Consider the following 14,420-nt stretch of genomic DNA (forward strand, 5'->3'; position numbering starts at 1 on the left):
ATTCAAGGGCTTGACTTCCCAGGTTAACATGAGTCCAGAAAATATTGTTCTCTTTAAACTTAACCTGCCCGGATTTGATTTTTGTACAACACATAATTCCTATCCAAAACTCCAAAAGGCCTCTACTAGTGAGGTATCAACCTCTTATAAAGAAGGCTTTGAAGTCTTCAACTTTCAATGTTAAGGGTCTGTTTGAAAATGATAATTTTGAAAACTAATACCAGAAAAGTGTAACCAAATTTTTCCGGGTGGTGGAGTCATTAGTTTTGTTGTTCATTTTTCTTTAGGGTATTTTGTGTGTTAGAGGGTTTATAAAAAATATCAAATTTTGTTGACAGAGATTTGTTCAGCTTGAAATGATTGCATTTTTTTTTTTTTTTTTGTGTTTAGAGAGCCACAAAGACGGGTAATGAGAATTGATCTCACGTCTCTTGAAACGGGGAGAGGAGCACTAACTACTATAGTTAATAAAACACTCCCTCCGTTCCTAAATTACATTCCTCTTTCTAGCATTTATCGAAAAACCCTCCACCCGTGCGCCATCTTTGCGCAGCTCCAAATCCACCAAGGCACCAACACAGGGATCCAGGCTTCCGATACCGAGAAGATAGAAAGAGAAGGTCCTGGATGGAGTTAGATCGCTTATCGTTTACTCAACACTTGCATTTCGTACTCCACTATTCTTCTCTCTGAGCTCTCTCAGGTCAGGTCATAAATCTTTTATTTTTCGGAATTTCATGTTCACCGTAGCCTAGGTTTCATGAATTAATGGATCCTGCAACTTTGTAAGCTTAATCAATTTTACAAATTCATATAGTTTTCTTTGTTGTTGGATTTCTGTATGATATAATAATTGTAGCTAGTTTTGTTTGAAATTATTACATTTCAAGGGTTTTATTCGAAAAATACTAGATATGTTAGCACAAAAACACAGCCTTTTTATCTAAAATTATTGTGTGGAATGATGGGAATATTTCCTACCACAATAATTGTAAATTGCATTTGTTAGCCATCACGATTTATCACATATTCTTGTTGTAATTTAAATGTGAGAAGTGGTTGATTCATTTTAGTTTGTGTTAATGTATCAATGTATGTGTATATGGAATGAACAGAGGAATGTGCCTTTTAACTTATCTGCTTGTCGATGTGTGTAGATATTGTTTCCAACAAGTTAAAACGAGAAACTAATTATGAAATTGTTGCAAGAGAGGGAGATGATGGTTCCAACCCCTCCTACGGTAAGGGTTGCTTCTTGATCTCTGTTGGTTCATTGTTATGTCAATCTTTTTGACCAATGCTTATCTCTTATTCTCAGGATTCACCTCCAGTTTTCTCCCGTAACCGCCATGCTTCTAGCAGTGGGTCTGAGAAATCCAAGGGCAAGCGTCCCCGGAAAGAGGGAGGTGATTCCTCGCCTCCATCTGCGTTCTTGGCCCTTAAATGGACTGATAGGGCCCCCAAGGTGCACGACCTTACTAACCAGCTTTACTCCCAAGCGGATGATGCTTACTTCGATGAGGCAGGACAGGCTGCAGTAGATGAAATGTATGATGCTTATACAAAGGTAATCCTCGGCTCTTTTATTGGACTTTGCTTTCTAGAAAGCTATTATGTTGCTAATTACTTCACTTTGTACAGTTTGGAGTGTCTATGACAGTTTTGGGAGAGCGTTTGAAGAAGGGCTCTCTGCAAGAAACTTTGGGCCTTCGTGCGGAGCTTAACCAAGTGAGGAATGATTGCCACAAGTTGAAGCAAGATTTGCATAGGGTGCAGTCCGACTTGAGTTTGGCTAGCACAAAGCACAGGGAAGCTATCGAGGCTAAGGAGGCCGAGATAGCCAATGAGAAGAAAATGCATAAGTATGCCTTTACCTTCAATAGCTAACTCCAGAGGAAGCTCAATGCGACAGAACAAGAGCTGGTTGAAGCACGAGATCAGGTTAGCGCATCTGATAGGAGGAACATGCTCTCTCAGGAGGAGGTTATTGAGGCTTGGAAGCAAACCCAAGCTTATAAAGACTTCAAGATTTCAAATGGGATTGAGGCCTTTGATTGCGGTCTAAATGATGCTGTTGATAATATGAAGAAGGCATTCTCAGCAACAGGTTTGGAGGATTCTTGGCCTTTGGTGAAGGCCAAGTATGATGAGCTCGAGGCTGAGGCTAATCAGATGGCCATGCAGGGATTGCAGACTGGATCTTCCTCGACAGCGTCAACATAATCTTTCTGATATATATATATATATATATATATATATATATATATATATATATATATATATAAATAATAATAATAAAAAGAATGTTTTGTCCAAAAAAAAAACTTAAAATTCAGTGAAGTTGTAATAATGCATTTATGGACATTCTTCTTTGCAAATTCTGTAAGCTTAAAAAATAGTTGACAGTCCTGTTCAAGTTCTTACTATATTTGAGAGCCTCCCCAAAAGCTAGCATAAATGGAGGAGAGCTTATCGTCTTATACAAACCCCACATCGGTTATGGGGGCCGATGTGGGACTCAAGTCCTAGGCCTTGCAATGGATAATCCTATAGCAAAAAACTAATGAGTGGCGAGTTTGAGATAATGGTAAACTATGGAAGAGCGGTTTGCACTTCCCACTTTGAGCTGTCACTTAGATCACAGGCATTCTCTCGACAATAGTTTGTGAGTTTGGGGTTCCACTTTGTAGGATTTTTGAGGGGAATGTTTTTCAATTTTCCAAACCTCTTACATTAGTATACTTTATTGCTCCTTAAAATTTGGCAAATTTACTGCCCTCAATTTGGCTTAATCGTTACCAGTTGTGGGGTGGAGATGCGGAGTAACTTTAGCTGTAGACATTTTACTTCGGGTAAAAACAATTAACACTTGTACCAACAAAGAAGAGTATTTATACTTAATTACTTACCAAGTATTTTTTAATTAGTAGTTCATCACTTTAGTAACAATGATAACTAAAATAGGATTGCGCTTGTCCAAAAATCGTAAATGGACGATGCAAGCCTCTCTCAAATATGGGGGTTAAAGGCCGAGTCAACATAATAATTTCTCGAGACTTCACTTCACAAGCCACTATATAAACAAGAAATTGCACATAACATGAAATAAAGAAATTGTACATACCTTAAAATGAAGAAAGTTGTAACAGAGTGGGTGTCTGTTTTAACATTCTGTATTTACATTTATACATATACATTACACATACGACTAAGTATTTACACGAACCCAGAGAGATCCATCATAAGAAGATTCTCCAAACTGCTAAAAAAACCTAAGCAAATTACCAGTTTAATACTGAAAGAAACCTAATCTTACTGCTCTGCGTCTTCAACCTTCAAAACAAGGTAAAACTCACCTAAAATGCAGGTAGCAACCAACCAACTGTCCATCCCAGAATCAGCCCGGCGCTAACAAGAGTGAAGCCTACAGCAAATGCAACAGCGTATTTACCAATGTCGTTTTCTTGTGAGCCTCTCCTATGCCGCTTTGCCTTCTGCCAGCTTTTATGTAGTTTTTTCCGGGGATTGTGGGGCATCCAAGGAAGTAAATCAGGGAATCCTGTGGGAGGTGAAGAGTCACCCTCGGTCTGTAGGAGGTGATTTTCCAATTGTAGTATTTTAAACCACTGCTTATAAGCAAAGAGCTGGGAAGCTTGTCGAAAAAAAAGCTTGAGAATGTGTTCTTTCTCGGTGTATGCTTCTTTTGCCGCCTTCTCCGCTTCCCTTGCACGAGTTTGAGAATGGCAAAGTGCTTCCAATAGCTTAGCTTTGCTAGGGTCATTATCTAAAATCCTTCCCTCTTCTTGCATATCACTACATGTTCTGGGAATTAGAAATTATAGAAGTGCCGACATGAATAAGTTAACAGAACTTAATAAAGTCCAAATCACAGAACAGTAAATGAGGAATAAGGACTGGATATGCCAACTAGCCTAATTGGTAAAATCTTCGGGAGTGGCACCCGAAATCAAATTTCATCTACATCACTACCCTATATGGAAGACCTATTACAAAAAGAGGAAAAAGATGCAGGACAGCAGAAATTCTATAAAAGTTTACAGTATAAACCAGGCAGCAATCCAAATGACTGCCACACTGAAAAAGTTTCTAAGGAAAACATTCCAATAATAAGAGGACAATTCTTTTGCTAAATCCTGGAACCATAAGAGCAAAGCACAGAGACATATTTTTTTCTATGGGAGAAAGTTATATATTTAATACGAAGTATACTTCAGATGTCACAATTCAATCTATAAGCACAAATAACCTTTTCAACATTGAGACAGATTATAAATATACTGTTTACTGCACCACACTTTTAAATTTGGCTCTATCAATCAGCATCTGAAACAGAAAATGCGAGTAGTAGAATTGGATTCGATGGCTGTAGAATACATTATCCAAACATGAACAGTTTCATAGCTCTCTCTGTCTCGATGCTAAATCCTAGGGGTTTCAGCAAGTCTATCATTTCCGAAAGGCCACAGGCTACTGGCTACTGTAAGGAATTGTGCTATTAAGACATTAGGATACCTAATTGAAGAAATTTATGGTCCTGCTGTGTTACATAAAGCTTATATTGAACAAATAGATCCACACACTTGTCCCATCCTACCATTGCTACTTTGAGACTTGAGAGTTTCAAAAGGCACAACCTCTAGAATAATTCTTGGATTAACATAAAATTGTACTAGAAGTAGTATTAGAACCAAGTTAGAAGTCAACAATATAGGAAAATAAAATATACTTCGTATATAACAGCTAGAATAACCACAAGGAAGGCTAAAGAGATCTAAACAAACAGCACAGTTTGTTGCAGAAAAACCCACAAATAGGCACATATCATACCATGCAACAACACAACTAGAGTTTTCATGTTACCTGTTAGGTCCGGAAGCTTTGTTTTCATTCTGGGATAGTCCTCCTTGTACTGCAGACCAATCTATTTTATGTGACCTGATAGAAGATGGACTGGAAATGACATCACTTTGAGCCTCGCACTCTAAAGAGGACATATAAAGCTCATCATGGTCAAAAGATTTGGCCTGTTTAGAAAGCTCTCTTCTCACACACGTTTTTTGAGGGGGAGGAAGATCACAATTCTCAACATGATGAAGGGACTTATGCGCCACAAACGAGGCTAATTCCTCCCCATCTGAAACACGCCACCAAGGAACCTTCTCGCCACCTATCCAAGAAGAATCTGTGTTTGAAGATAAGTCACTGATTTGTTTAGAAACGGAGCTACCAACCATCTCCATTTCCAGAAACTCATAGTAGTCTGTCATGTTCTTTACATCAAGATAATCTTGATCCACCTTATTACTATCAACAGCATTCAATTCATCCAATATTGATTCAGAATTTTTCTTCACGTCGAAAAAAGACTCCAGGTCTTTGTAAACAACATTCTGTATACTTTCATCCTCCATAGTTGCAATTTCTCTGACTGGCAAATCTGTACTCATAGTAACAGGTGAAGAGGTTTCCACATCAGCTGTCCTAGAGTGAAATTGCTGAAAGTTAAGGCCCGTGTGATGCCCATTATCTGGTTGCATTTGAAGCCACCATTTTGCATCAGGAGGCAAATTACTATACGAAGGTGTCCTATCAAAAGGCATACGACCTACAGTTCGATGATCCAGGGCATCAGTAGCATTAGCAGGTCCTGCATCCACTAGTTTGGAAGATGAGTTTGAAGATTGACAACAAGCTAATTTGGGAGCTCTTTTAGCATCTTCTTGGACAAAGTAACGGTTAGCTGTTCTTTGCCAAACTGCTCTTGCTTCTGCAGCAGCCATCAGTCATCTTACTACAAGGGCAAAAAATAAATCAAGACCTCCATTACATTTTGCAAAAATAAGAAGCAATGCAGTCAAATAGCATACAAAAAGAATCCCAGGATTAAGGCTTCGACGATAACACAGTCCAACTATACACAGTCTGACCTCCTACAACCAATATGATCACATCATTTATAAATCATTCCAGTTCATAAAGCCATGGATTCATCTCAAGATCAATACAGCTACTAAGAGTCTGGACTCTGGAATCATCATATGAAACAAACACACAAATCAATTACAAAAAATAAGAAATTCAAATCGAAAACAACACATTCAGTACTTCATGCTGTTAACACCAAAAAAACACAAGAACCCTCACACCTTACTAAACTTTTTTTTTTTTACAGGGATTGGATGTATAGGGAGCACAAGGGCAATGATGTAGCCGGGATTCGATTCGATATAACTGTAACATAACCATACTACATACAAGTTTATTCAAACTCCAAATGTAAAGTGTCATGAGTAAAATCAAAGAAATCCATAAAAATAAATAATCAGATCCGTACAGTAATTCACAACTTCCCACCAAAAACATCAAATCCTCTTCTTGTTTTTACTCCTAATCTTACTTATTAAGCACATGATTTCCCATCAATTATGATGCTAAATAAATTCCATTAAATGTCATAAACAAAAATAATGGATCAATATTCATGTATGACTAAATATCCAGTAATAGTAACATGCTCGACAAAAAACAATTATTATTGTTCATAAATATGGAATCATCAATCATGGATCATTAGTTCGCACAAATTAAGTATCAACAGATCAATTTTAACACGAAATTGAAGATTATTAGCACTAAATACAAAAAATTTCACAAAAGGACAAAATGATTCTGCATCCAAATGAATCTTCCGGAATCTATTCATGGTAAAATTATGCTTCACTAGCAAAAGAAAAAGCTCAAAATCAAAACCCAGAAAATTTCAAAAAAATAAATGAATCTTACATAGGTAGTTGTAATCAATCATCGACTTTAAGAAGATGAAATTTTTTTTAAAAAAAAATGTAGAAAAATAAATTGGGAAAGTGGAGTGAAGAAAAAAAAATGAATAGAGAAAATTACGTGAGAATTAAAAAGGGTTGATGAAGAACAGAAAGTAGTCGATGGTTTTCTCTCTCCTCCGATGTAAGCTTTGATCTGTTGAATTGAATTGTTGTTGTTGTTGGTTTGTTTTTGCAGTTATCTTTTACACTCTGTTTGTTTTTCTTGATTAAGTATTACTGGATTAATTACGTATTAGATGAGTATTTTGTAAGAAGCAAAACGACAACGCATTTGACAAAAAAGGGAAAGGTTAAAATTTATAATTATTTATTGTTAGACCGTCCTCATAGGACAAAAACTTGGTAACTCCTCAAGGTGTTATAAAATTGCACATAGTGACACTGGTACTCTAGGTCAAGTTTAATTCACCTTATTTTTACTAAATTTTATTCCGTATTATTTTATGTACGATTTTTTAAAGCTAAATTATATTTTGGATTATAATTAAATTTTTATATTAGATTATCAACATATGAAATATATTACACTTGTTTTATTTTGACTTTTTTAAAATGGTTATTTTGATTTATATAATTCGTTACAAAGTGTAATTTCTAAGTCTATCTCATAATGTAAATAAATTTACTAATGTTTGGTTGACATAAGAATAAATTTTTATATAGACCTTGTATTTCATGAGAAATTAAATCCCACATCAAATTTCCTAAAATTAACTAAACTTGTGTTAATTTGGTGTTTACTAATATTCCTATAAATTTGCACTTTTCACATTTCACTCATTATGATCTACCAAACAAATTTCCTATTTTCAAATTCACATGAATTTTCTATTTCCTCATTACTTTAGTACAACCAAACAACACCGATTACTCCGTAATATTTAGCCTAATTGACAGGTCGGGTTAAAATAAAGTGATGTCTGCAAAATGTCGTTTATAGTTTTATATGAAAATGGGTCCTCCTAATTACTAATGGTGAGGATGGATTCTTGACTACTTTTGCTGTTTTAAAAAATCAACATTATTGCATCCACCAAAAATATATAAATAAAAGTTGAATAATAAAGAAATAGGAATATAAAACCAAAGAAAATCTGATCAATGATGAGATGAGCCAAGGGAAGGAATAAGGATATCATGTGTAAGCTTGTGGAGGGACCAAGCTATACACGTACAGTATTTCCAAATTTATTCCAATTACTTTGTTAATCTTCTTCATTTATTCTCTATTTTCTCTTACTTTGATAACTTTTTATCAATTAATTATGTCCCCTTCACGTTAGACCATTGTTTGTCCCACAACATGTCACCCTGAGATTTCATCTATGTGGCCTCCTTTACTTGCCCATCCTCTATCTATCAACCTACTAGTGCCCCTACTCCCTAACCCTAGAGGTAAAGATATCATAAACTAACCCGATTCGATCTTAATCCTACAAAAATTAAAGTAGCTCTAAAAAAAATATGTGTACGCACTTGATTGCATGGATGGATTAGCATTGTATAAAACATAATCGGATTATATTCAAAAGACTCAATTTAGAACTAATTAGCCATATACGTAATTTGAATTGGCAGTTCTAATTGCAAAATATAGTAATTCGTATTAATTACCATTGTAATTTTAGATCATTTTGATTATTTTTTATATTTGCACGAGACTATTTACATTTTTCTATATAAAAGGGCTGCGTAGGGCTGTACCATTTATACACATTTACTTTGTACTGCGTAATGCATTTGTTTATAACTGGCATAAGGTTTTGTTATGCTTAACTTAGGCTAGTTTTTTTCAAATAAAATAAGTTTTAATTTTCTATTGTGAAAATAAATTCAATTGCATTAAAAAAACTTAAGTAATGCTATAATAGGAAGAGGAAAAAAAAAAGGATAAAAACATAAAATTAAAAAAAAAAAAAAAAATGTAGACAAAATAACATCAATAATAAGTCCAATAAAATAGTACTTGTATTCCTAAATCGGCTTTACAAAAACTGAAAAGCTGATTTTAAAGGGACTTGCTCCGTATTATGTTTGAGTCATGACCAAAGGAAACAAAATGATCGATCAGCATCATGTAGAAAGAGTCATACGTACAAATTTGGTGATAAGATCTTTTAGACTAGGGACCAAAAGGACCATCTTTGTTTTGGTGTTCTTATTCTCAATAATACCAAAATTAGACCTACCACAGTCTCCCAAAGTAAGTTACTATCAGCCTCCTAATAATAGTCTCGGTGAAATTATTTTGGAGTTGATTTGTTCCTCCACTAATTAAGTTTTTTGATATACTTTGTAAGAATAATTTTAAAACTAAGTTAGCAAAATACATAACAGATTATGTTCCAATCAATTACGGAGTATAAAACATTGATACTTATATAACCTTTTTTTTTTGGGCCTGAATGAGTTATAATGGATTCTTAGTTTAAAGCGTTAGGTCAAGACAACCTCATCACCTTATATTATTGGTATATAAATTCAATATAACATCCATTTATTTTAACAGAGGAAAGTAGTGAAAAAATCAAATCACTTACAAAATTATGGCTTGAGTCACATGCATGAAATTGTAGATGCAAGTCAAGTTGCCAAAAACACCAAATAGGAGGGCCATACCGCCCATGCAACCATGAGCGCTCAAGGAGGGTCATGCCCATAGAGCCATATATCCTACTAGTCTAGTACGGATCGGAGTAGATGATTCATGATTATATTCAATTGTCCCATGCCAGTAAAACATTATGGACCATAAATAAAGGATGATATGATATGATGATCTTATCTATCTACATTCATGATAATTATTGAAAACAATCATGCATATTACTACAATGTCGTGACAAGATTACAATAAAAAAAAAGAGTTCAATTTGTATAATCAACGGTAAAAAAAAAAATAAAAAAATAAGCAAATAAAAAATACTAACTACTTAATTGACAGCTAGTTAAGTGTATTGGAATATATTGCACTATGTCTAGACATACAGTATTATATTGTAACGCGTGTGTCAGTGTGTGATACATTATAGTATATTTGCTTAGTTCTAGTATGCCCATTTAAAATTAAAATTTGAGAAGGTTTTAAAATTTTAGACCTATCCTATCTTAGATGGAAAGTACGTAAGTTGTAGTGGTGTTGCCCTGCCAAACTCCCTTAATATAGCAATTACTAGTAGAAGATTTAGAAACTTTGACCTTAATGGTAAAAGCTGGTATAAAAGGATATTATAACCACTTAAAGTGGTAATACTTGTAAATCTTATTATAGCTGTTCGCTTGTTTAATGGAAAGTCAGATGGTAGGCGTAGCACATAGATTACAGTATAAAACCAAGGTGAGCCCATTGATAGTTTTTGAGTCAATTGCCAAACAAAAAAAAAAGAATTGTTGTTCCATTTTATATGACAAAGATATTATCTTTTATGTTTTTTCTAATTAGATGAGATTTGTAATTAGAAAACTAGATAGATTTTAAGTATATATAATTAATCCTTGCCCTCGATTATCACTTGGATTATATTACTTGATTCGTAGTATTATATTGTTAAATTATACGTTTTGCATAAGAGTACCATTTCAAATAATTTCAAATTACAAATTACGAGTGTATTACAATTGGATGGAATTTATTTTGATTTAATTGATGCAATTTATTTTGGTTTGATGCATGTCAAATTGTCAACCAAACCGATCTATTCGATCAAATGACCTTTGATTAGATTTTGGGTAAAGTTTTTCAACATATTCAGTGAAAGTTAAGCTGAGTAAAATAAAGAAATCATGATTATGAGGACGACTAATTTAATAGCTGTATATGCTTGTTGATTAAAAAACATCTCATAATTCTATACTATTTATACTTCTTAATTAGTTAATTATAAATATTAAATCATAATATCATATTGGACAAACTTGTGACTTAGAATGAAGACTAAGTGATGGAAGGCGCCAACTTCCTAATGCTCTTCTACACTATTTTACTTCCATACATTGTGTCTCGTTTGAAGCAAATGACGTTGTTCAATTACTTGTTATTAAAGTATTAACTACAATTAGTACACAGATAATGACCCCGATATATATACAATTATTCTACATAATTTTGTTATTCATTCTGATTGTCTTATGGGTAGATTGGATTTGTAATAATGTATGTATATATATACGCCATGTATATCTTGCGTCACAAGAAAGAACAATCCTAGGTATTACAAAACAAAATAGTTGTTAATTAATCATCTATTGATCTTTGGTTAAGACAAAAATTAGTAGGACTTGACATGGATTTAGTCGTCTAAAAAGCTTTTTCTAATAATAAAATGAAGCACGGTTAGTTTCGATTGCTAGTAAGTACCAACATCACTCTTAATTATTAGACCGACCTTCAAGAAGAATGTAATTTAATTAGAAATTCAAATGAATGAAAGCTACACTTAACCAATTTCAAATACTCCGTAAATATTGGACCATTTATAACAATAATTAGATGTGACTATATCTTTACAATTTTGTTACGAGTACAATAGACTATTGAATTTGTAAACGTTTTATTATAATTTTGTAACGGTAGACATATACATTAATTAGTTGGATAAGATAAAAATAATGATTATGGCAAAATGTTTGTATTAAAGTTATAGATGTTTTTGGTTAATTATACGAGTAAAATCATGTATAGTTTTGAGTTGTATGTTGAACATGACACAAAGTAAATCAAGGGATTTCTGAATTCAAATCTTGAAATAATCATGGGAAGATAAATAGATATTAGATTCTGTCTATATTGAATTTAACTTCCTAATGATCCAATTTTATCCCACTTTGCCCAAACATTTTACCCAATGACAAATAATTCAAATCAATTTCAATATTAAGCCCATTTACTATTTGTGGCCCAATCATAACTTTTTCACCTCTACTATGAAGTATGAACAATCCACCCATTCCACCATTCTACCACAGTACCACGTATACAACTAATTGACTATTTCATTTTCAATTTTTCATGCCTTGCCTATCTAAAAATATGAAACCACGGAGTAGTGTGATTTGATTTGGATAAAACGATACGCATATTCTTTGAAAGATAAAATCACCATATATTAAAATATAAGTAAAGGTTGTTCTCATTGACTGAACTCAAATTTACTGAACTGAATTGAAAATAAACATATGAGAACAGACTCTAAATAATATAAAATATAATACTTTTATTACTATTAGTACATAAAATGGAGTACTTCATACTAAATAGTAAGACATAACCTTCATTGAAAAAAGCTACTTTGTAATCAAGTAATTACTAATTAGTAATCAAGTAATTACTAATTAGTAATCAATCCACGCAAAACAGAGGATAAACTAATTTTACTCTTACCCTACACCCAAAAACAAACTTATATAGTCTAATCAAAGCTTAGCCAAAATGTTTACTACTCCGTAAATCAACTTTCTTTCATTGAGACAAAACCACAAACACATTGTGATCATACTTCATACCTCATCCTCAACACCACAACTACCATCCCCTTCATACCCACCACCCAACTCACACACCCTCTCCCACACCTCCTTCGACACAGGCACCACCGACAACCGAGGCTGCCGAAACAACGCAAACCCTGACGCCTTCATCCGATCATCCATCTTCATCTCCGCCAAATCCACCGGCCTCTTCATCTCCCCCACCGCCGCTACATCCATCGCAACTCCGCCGTCATCGCCGTCGTCATAGCATTCCTTAACGACTGTAACAACGCCGACAATGCGGCGCGCTTTGTTGCCAGAATGGTAGAAGAAACAGAGGTCCCCCATTTTCATGGATTTGAGATATTTCTGAGCTTGCTTGTTTTTAACGCCGTCCCATTTAGATTTTCCTCCGTTTGAGGATTGATCTTCCCAAGACCATTCCCCAATTTCGGTTTTCAGCAACCAGTATTGCTGTTTATCTTCTTCTTGTTGTTCTTGTTCTTCTTCTTGTTTTGGAGGTTTTTGGTTTTTCTTCTTCATTTTTTTTTTGGAATTTAGGGTTTGTGAATTGTGTATTTACGACTGTTACAAATGTGATTTTTGATTTGTGAATATTCATAAAGTGGATTTATGGCGGGTAAATGGACAAATTTTTGGCGCCAACTATATAATTTTTTTTAGATGTGAGGTTTTGGGTAGTTGACTTGTTGCTAACTTTATACAGTATTGATCTTCTTGACCTGACCGGACGTTTAATTGGGTCTATTAGAGTATTTTATGTACCACTAAGTCCTGTAGGTAGTGTTCGTGCCATACAATTTTATTAACCATGTATGGAGTAGTATTCCAATATATATACTATGTATATATTTTTTGGGTAGATTGTAGAAGAGGTTTGGGATTGGCACTTGATACCAACTTTATAAGCGCATCCTGAATTAGGTTTATTATAGTGTAATATATGTACCACGGTAATTTCTGTGTCATACTTGGCTTTTTTAAATTAATAAATGATATCAATCCATCATTTATATGTTAAAGTAGTTTTCAAACATTAACCTGATAAATTAAAATTCATATCAAATTGTTCTTGTGCTTTAATCAGGGAGTAATCTATGTGCAACAGTGCAAGTAAGCTAAAAGGTAAGCTGTAGTTTAAGAATGCATGTATTGGTGTTGTTATACAAGGAACCAATCAAGGGCTCACATTTCATACAAATTTAGGAAGCTAAAGCATTCTAATAATCAATGAACTCTTATAATTAGATAAAACACGGTATAAGACTATAAGTGTACAATAATAAGGATTAACATTAGAAATATTTACCATATTTATGTTGTTAACTGTCTAAACCAAAGGGTCACTATATTCTTGAACCAAATTCAGCACTATCTTTTGCAAAGCAATATTATAATGTGGGAATAGCATATTTTCGACCAAACTATGGGAGTCCCACATCGAAGAAAGCAAACAGAAGAGAGAGATAATGATGTATAAAATGAAAGCTTACGTGACAAGGCAACATACTTACCTGGATGGGGTCAATGGGCGATCAAGAAGGCCCATGGCCTAGGGTGATGGCCTCCATTGCACTTCGAAAGCGCATCAGCCTAAGATCTCCCCAACGGGGAGAGTCTACGTCATAATTTGTGATAGCGGGGGCCTGCGTTCCCGCGGCCCCTATCTAATTTTACTCTTAACATTTCGTGGCTTAATGGTAAGAATTGCTCTTTTATTATATAGTCTTGGTAATTAGTTGACTCGGCTTAATTTAATTTTATTTTAATATGTTTACTATTTTTGTTTAGTTGGTAAGGTATGTTTACTACTCCCTTCGTTTTTAAATGTTTTTTACATTTCCATTTAGGGTGTTCTTTTTTATTATTTAGATTTAGTATCTTTCCTATTTTGGTCATAAATTTTGAACAAAATTACCCTTGGTTTTACAATTTTTATACTTAAAGTCCTTACTTTTTCATGTGATATTGTACTTTTGTACTAGTTTAATACGGAGTAGTTTTTTAACACTTATTATTACTTTCTCTCTCCTCTCCTCTAATTTCTTAACCCCACAAGCTCAACAT

At 34.0% G+C, this 14,420-nt stretch overlaps 3 protein-coding genes and 1 non-coding gene across 8 annotated transcripts; 2 read left to right on the top strand and 2 right to left on the bottom strand.

Moving 5' to 3' along the window:
- Positions 1 to 400: 400 nt before the first annotated feature.
- Positions 401 to 2,241, top strand: LOC145638623 (uncharacterized). Of its 2 annotated transcripts, none has more exons than XR_014114677.1 (4): positions 401 to 703; positions 1,158 to 1,241; positions 1,332 to 1,567; positions 1,642 to 2,241. XR_014114677.1 is itself a non-coding variant. In XM_081689610.1 (4 exons), exons 2-4 carry the CDS (start codon positions 1,194 to 1,196, stop codon positions 1,885 to 1,887), a joined length of 543 nt encoding a protein of 180 aa, XP_081545736.1. In that variant the 5' UTR covers positions 404 to 703; positions 1,158 to 1,193; the 3' UTR covers positions 1,888 to 2,241. The 2 variants fall into 2 exon arrangements, 1 of the variants encoding a protein (XP_081545736.1); XM_081689610.1 differs by having other exon boundaries at positions 404 to 703; positions 1,319 to 1,567.
- An 860-nt stretch (positions 2,242 to 3,101) lies between these two features.
- LOC145639672 (uncharacterized) lies at positions 3,102 to 7,172 on the bottom strand. 4 transcript variants are annotated; one of them, XM_081690980.1, is made up of 3 exons: positions 6,922 to 7,172; positions 4,882 to 5,812; positions 3,102 to 3,813 (listed from the first exon to the last, which is right to left on the bottom strand). In XM_081690980.1, the coding sequence occupies exons 2-3, from the start codon at positions 5,799 to 5,801 to the stop codon at positions 3,357 to 3,359; spliced, it is 1,377 nt and encodes a 458-aa protein (XP_081547106.1). In that variant the 5' UTR covers positions 5,802 to 5,812; positions 6,922 to 7,172; the 3' UTR covers positions 3,102 to 3,356. The 4 variants fall into 4 exon arrangements, with proteins under 4 accessions (XP_081547106.1, XP_081547105.1, XP_081547107.1 ...); XM_081690979.1 differs by having other exon boundaries at positions 3,102 to 3,822; positions 4,882 to 5,808; positions 6,922 to 7,169; XM_081690981.1 differs by having other exon boundaries at positions 3,102 to 3,822; positions 4,882 to 5,788; positions 6,922 to 7,167.
- Positions 7,173 to 12,193: 5,021 nt separating this feature from the next.
- LOC145638625 (uncharacterized) lies at positions 12,194 to 12,875 on the bottom strand. The gene has a single exon (XM_081689611.1). The coding sequence runs from the start codon at positions 12,873 to 12,875 to the stop codon at positions 12,360 to 12,362; it is 516 nt and encodes a 171-aa protein (XP_081545737.1). The 3' UTR covers positions 12,194 to 12,359.
- Positions 12,876 to 13,859: 984 nt separating this feature from the next.
- On the top strand, positions 13,860 to 14,020 carry LOC145641108 (U1 spliceosomal RNA). The gene has a single exon (XR_014115174.1). It is a non-coding gene; the product is annotated as a U1 spliceosomal RNA (small nuclear RNA).
- Positions 14,021 to 14,420: the final 400 nt, after the last annotated feature.

The sequence above is a fragment of the Chenopodium album genome, chromosome 7 (assembly GCF_948465745.1).
Source record: "Chenopodium album chromosome 7, dcCheAlbu1.1, whole genome shotgun sequence".
Lineage (NCBI taxonomy): Eukaryota > Viridiplantae > Streptophyta > Magnoliopsida > Caryophyllales > Amaranthaceae > Chenopodium > Chenopodium album.

What these genes read in the sequence shown, in the direction of transcription:
- LOC145638625 (XM_081689611.1), bottom strand. Translation starts at nt 12,875, where the DNA reads ATGAAGAAGAAAAACCAAAAACCTCCAAAACAAGAAGAAGAACAAGAA.
- LOC145639672 (XM_081690979.1), bottom strand. Translation starts at nt 5,801, where the DNA reads ATGGCTGCTGCAGAAGCAAGAGCAGTTTGGCAAAGAACAGCTAACCGT. An exon ending in AAAGCTTCCGGACCTAACAG is followed by an intron (nt 3,823 to 4,881) that starts GTAACATGAAAA and finishes TCTAATTCCCAG; the next exon opens with AACATGTAGTGATATGCAAG.
- LOC145638623 (XM_081689610.1), top strand. Translation starts at nt 1,194, where the DNA reads ATGAAATTGTTGCAAGAGAGGGAGATGATGGTTCCAACCCCTCCTACG. An exon ending in TGGTTCCAACCCCTCCTACG is followed by an intron (nt 1,242 to 1,318) that starts GTAAGGGTTGCT and finishes TCTTATTCTCAG; the next exon opens with GATTCACCTCCAGTTTTCTC. An exon ending in TGTATGATGCTTATACAAAG is followed by an intron (nt 1,568 to 1,641) that starts GTAATCCTCGGC and finishes CACTTTGTACAG; the next exon opens with TTTGGAGTGTCTATGACAGT.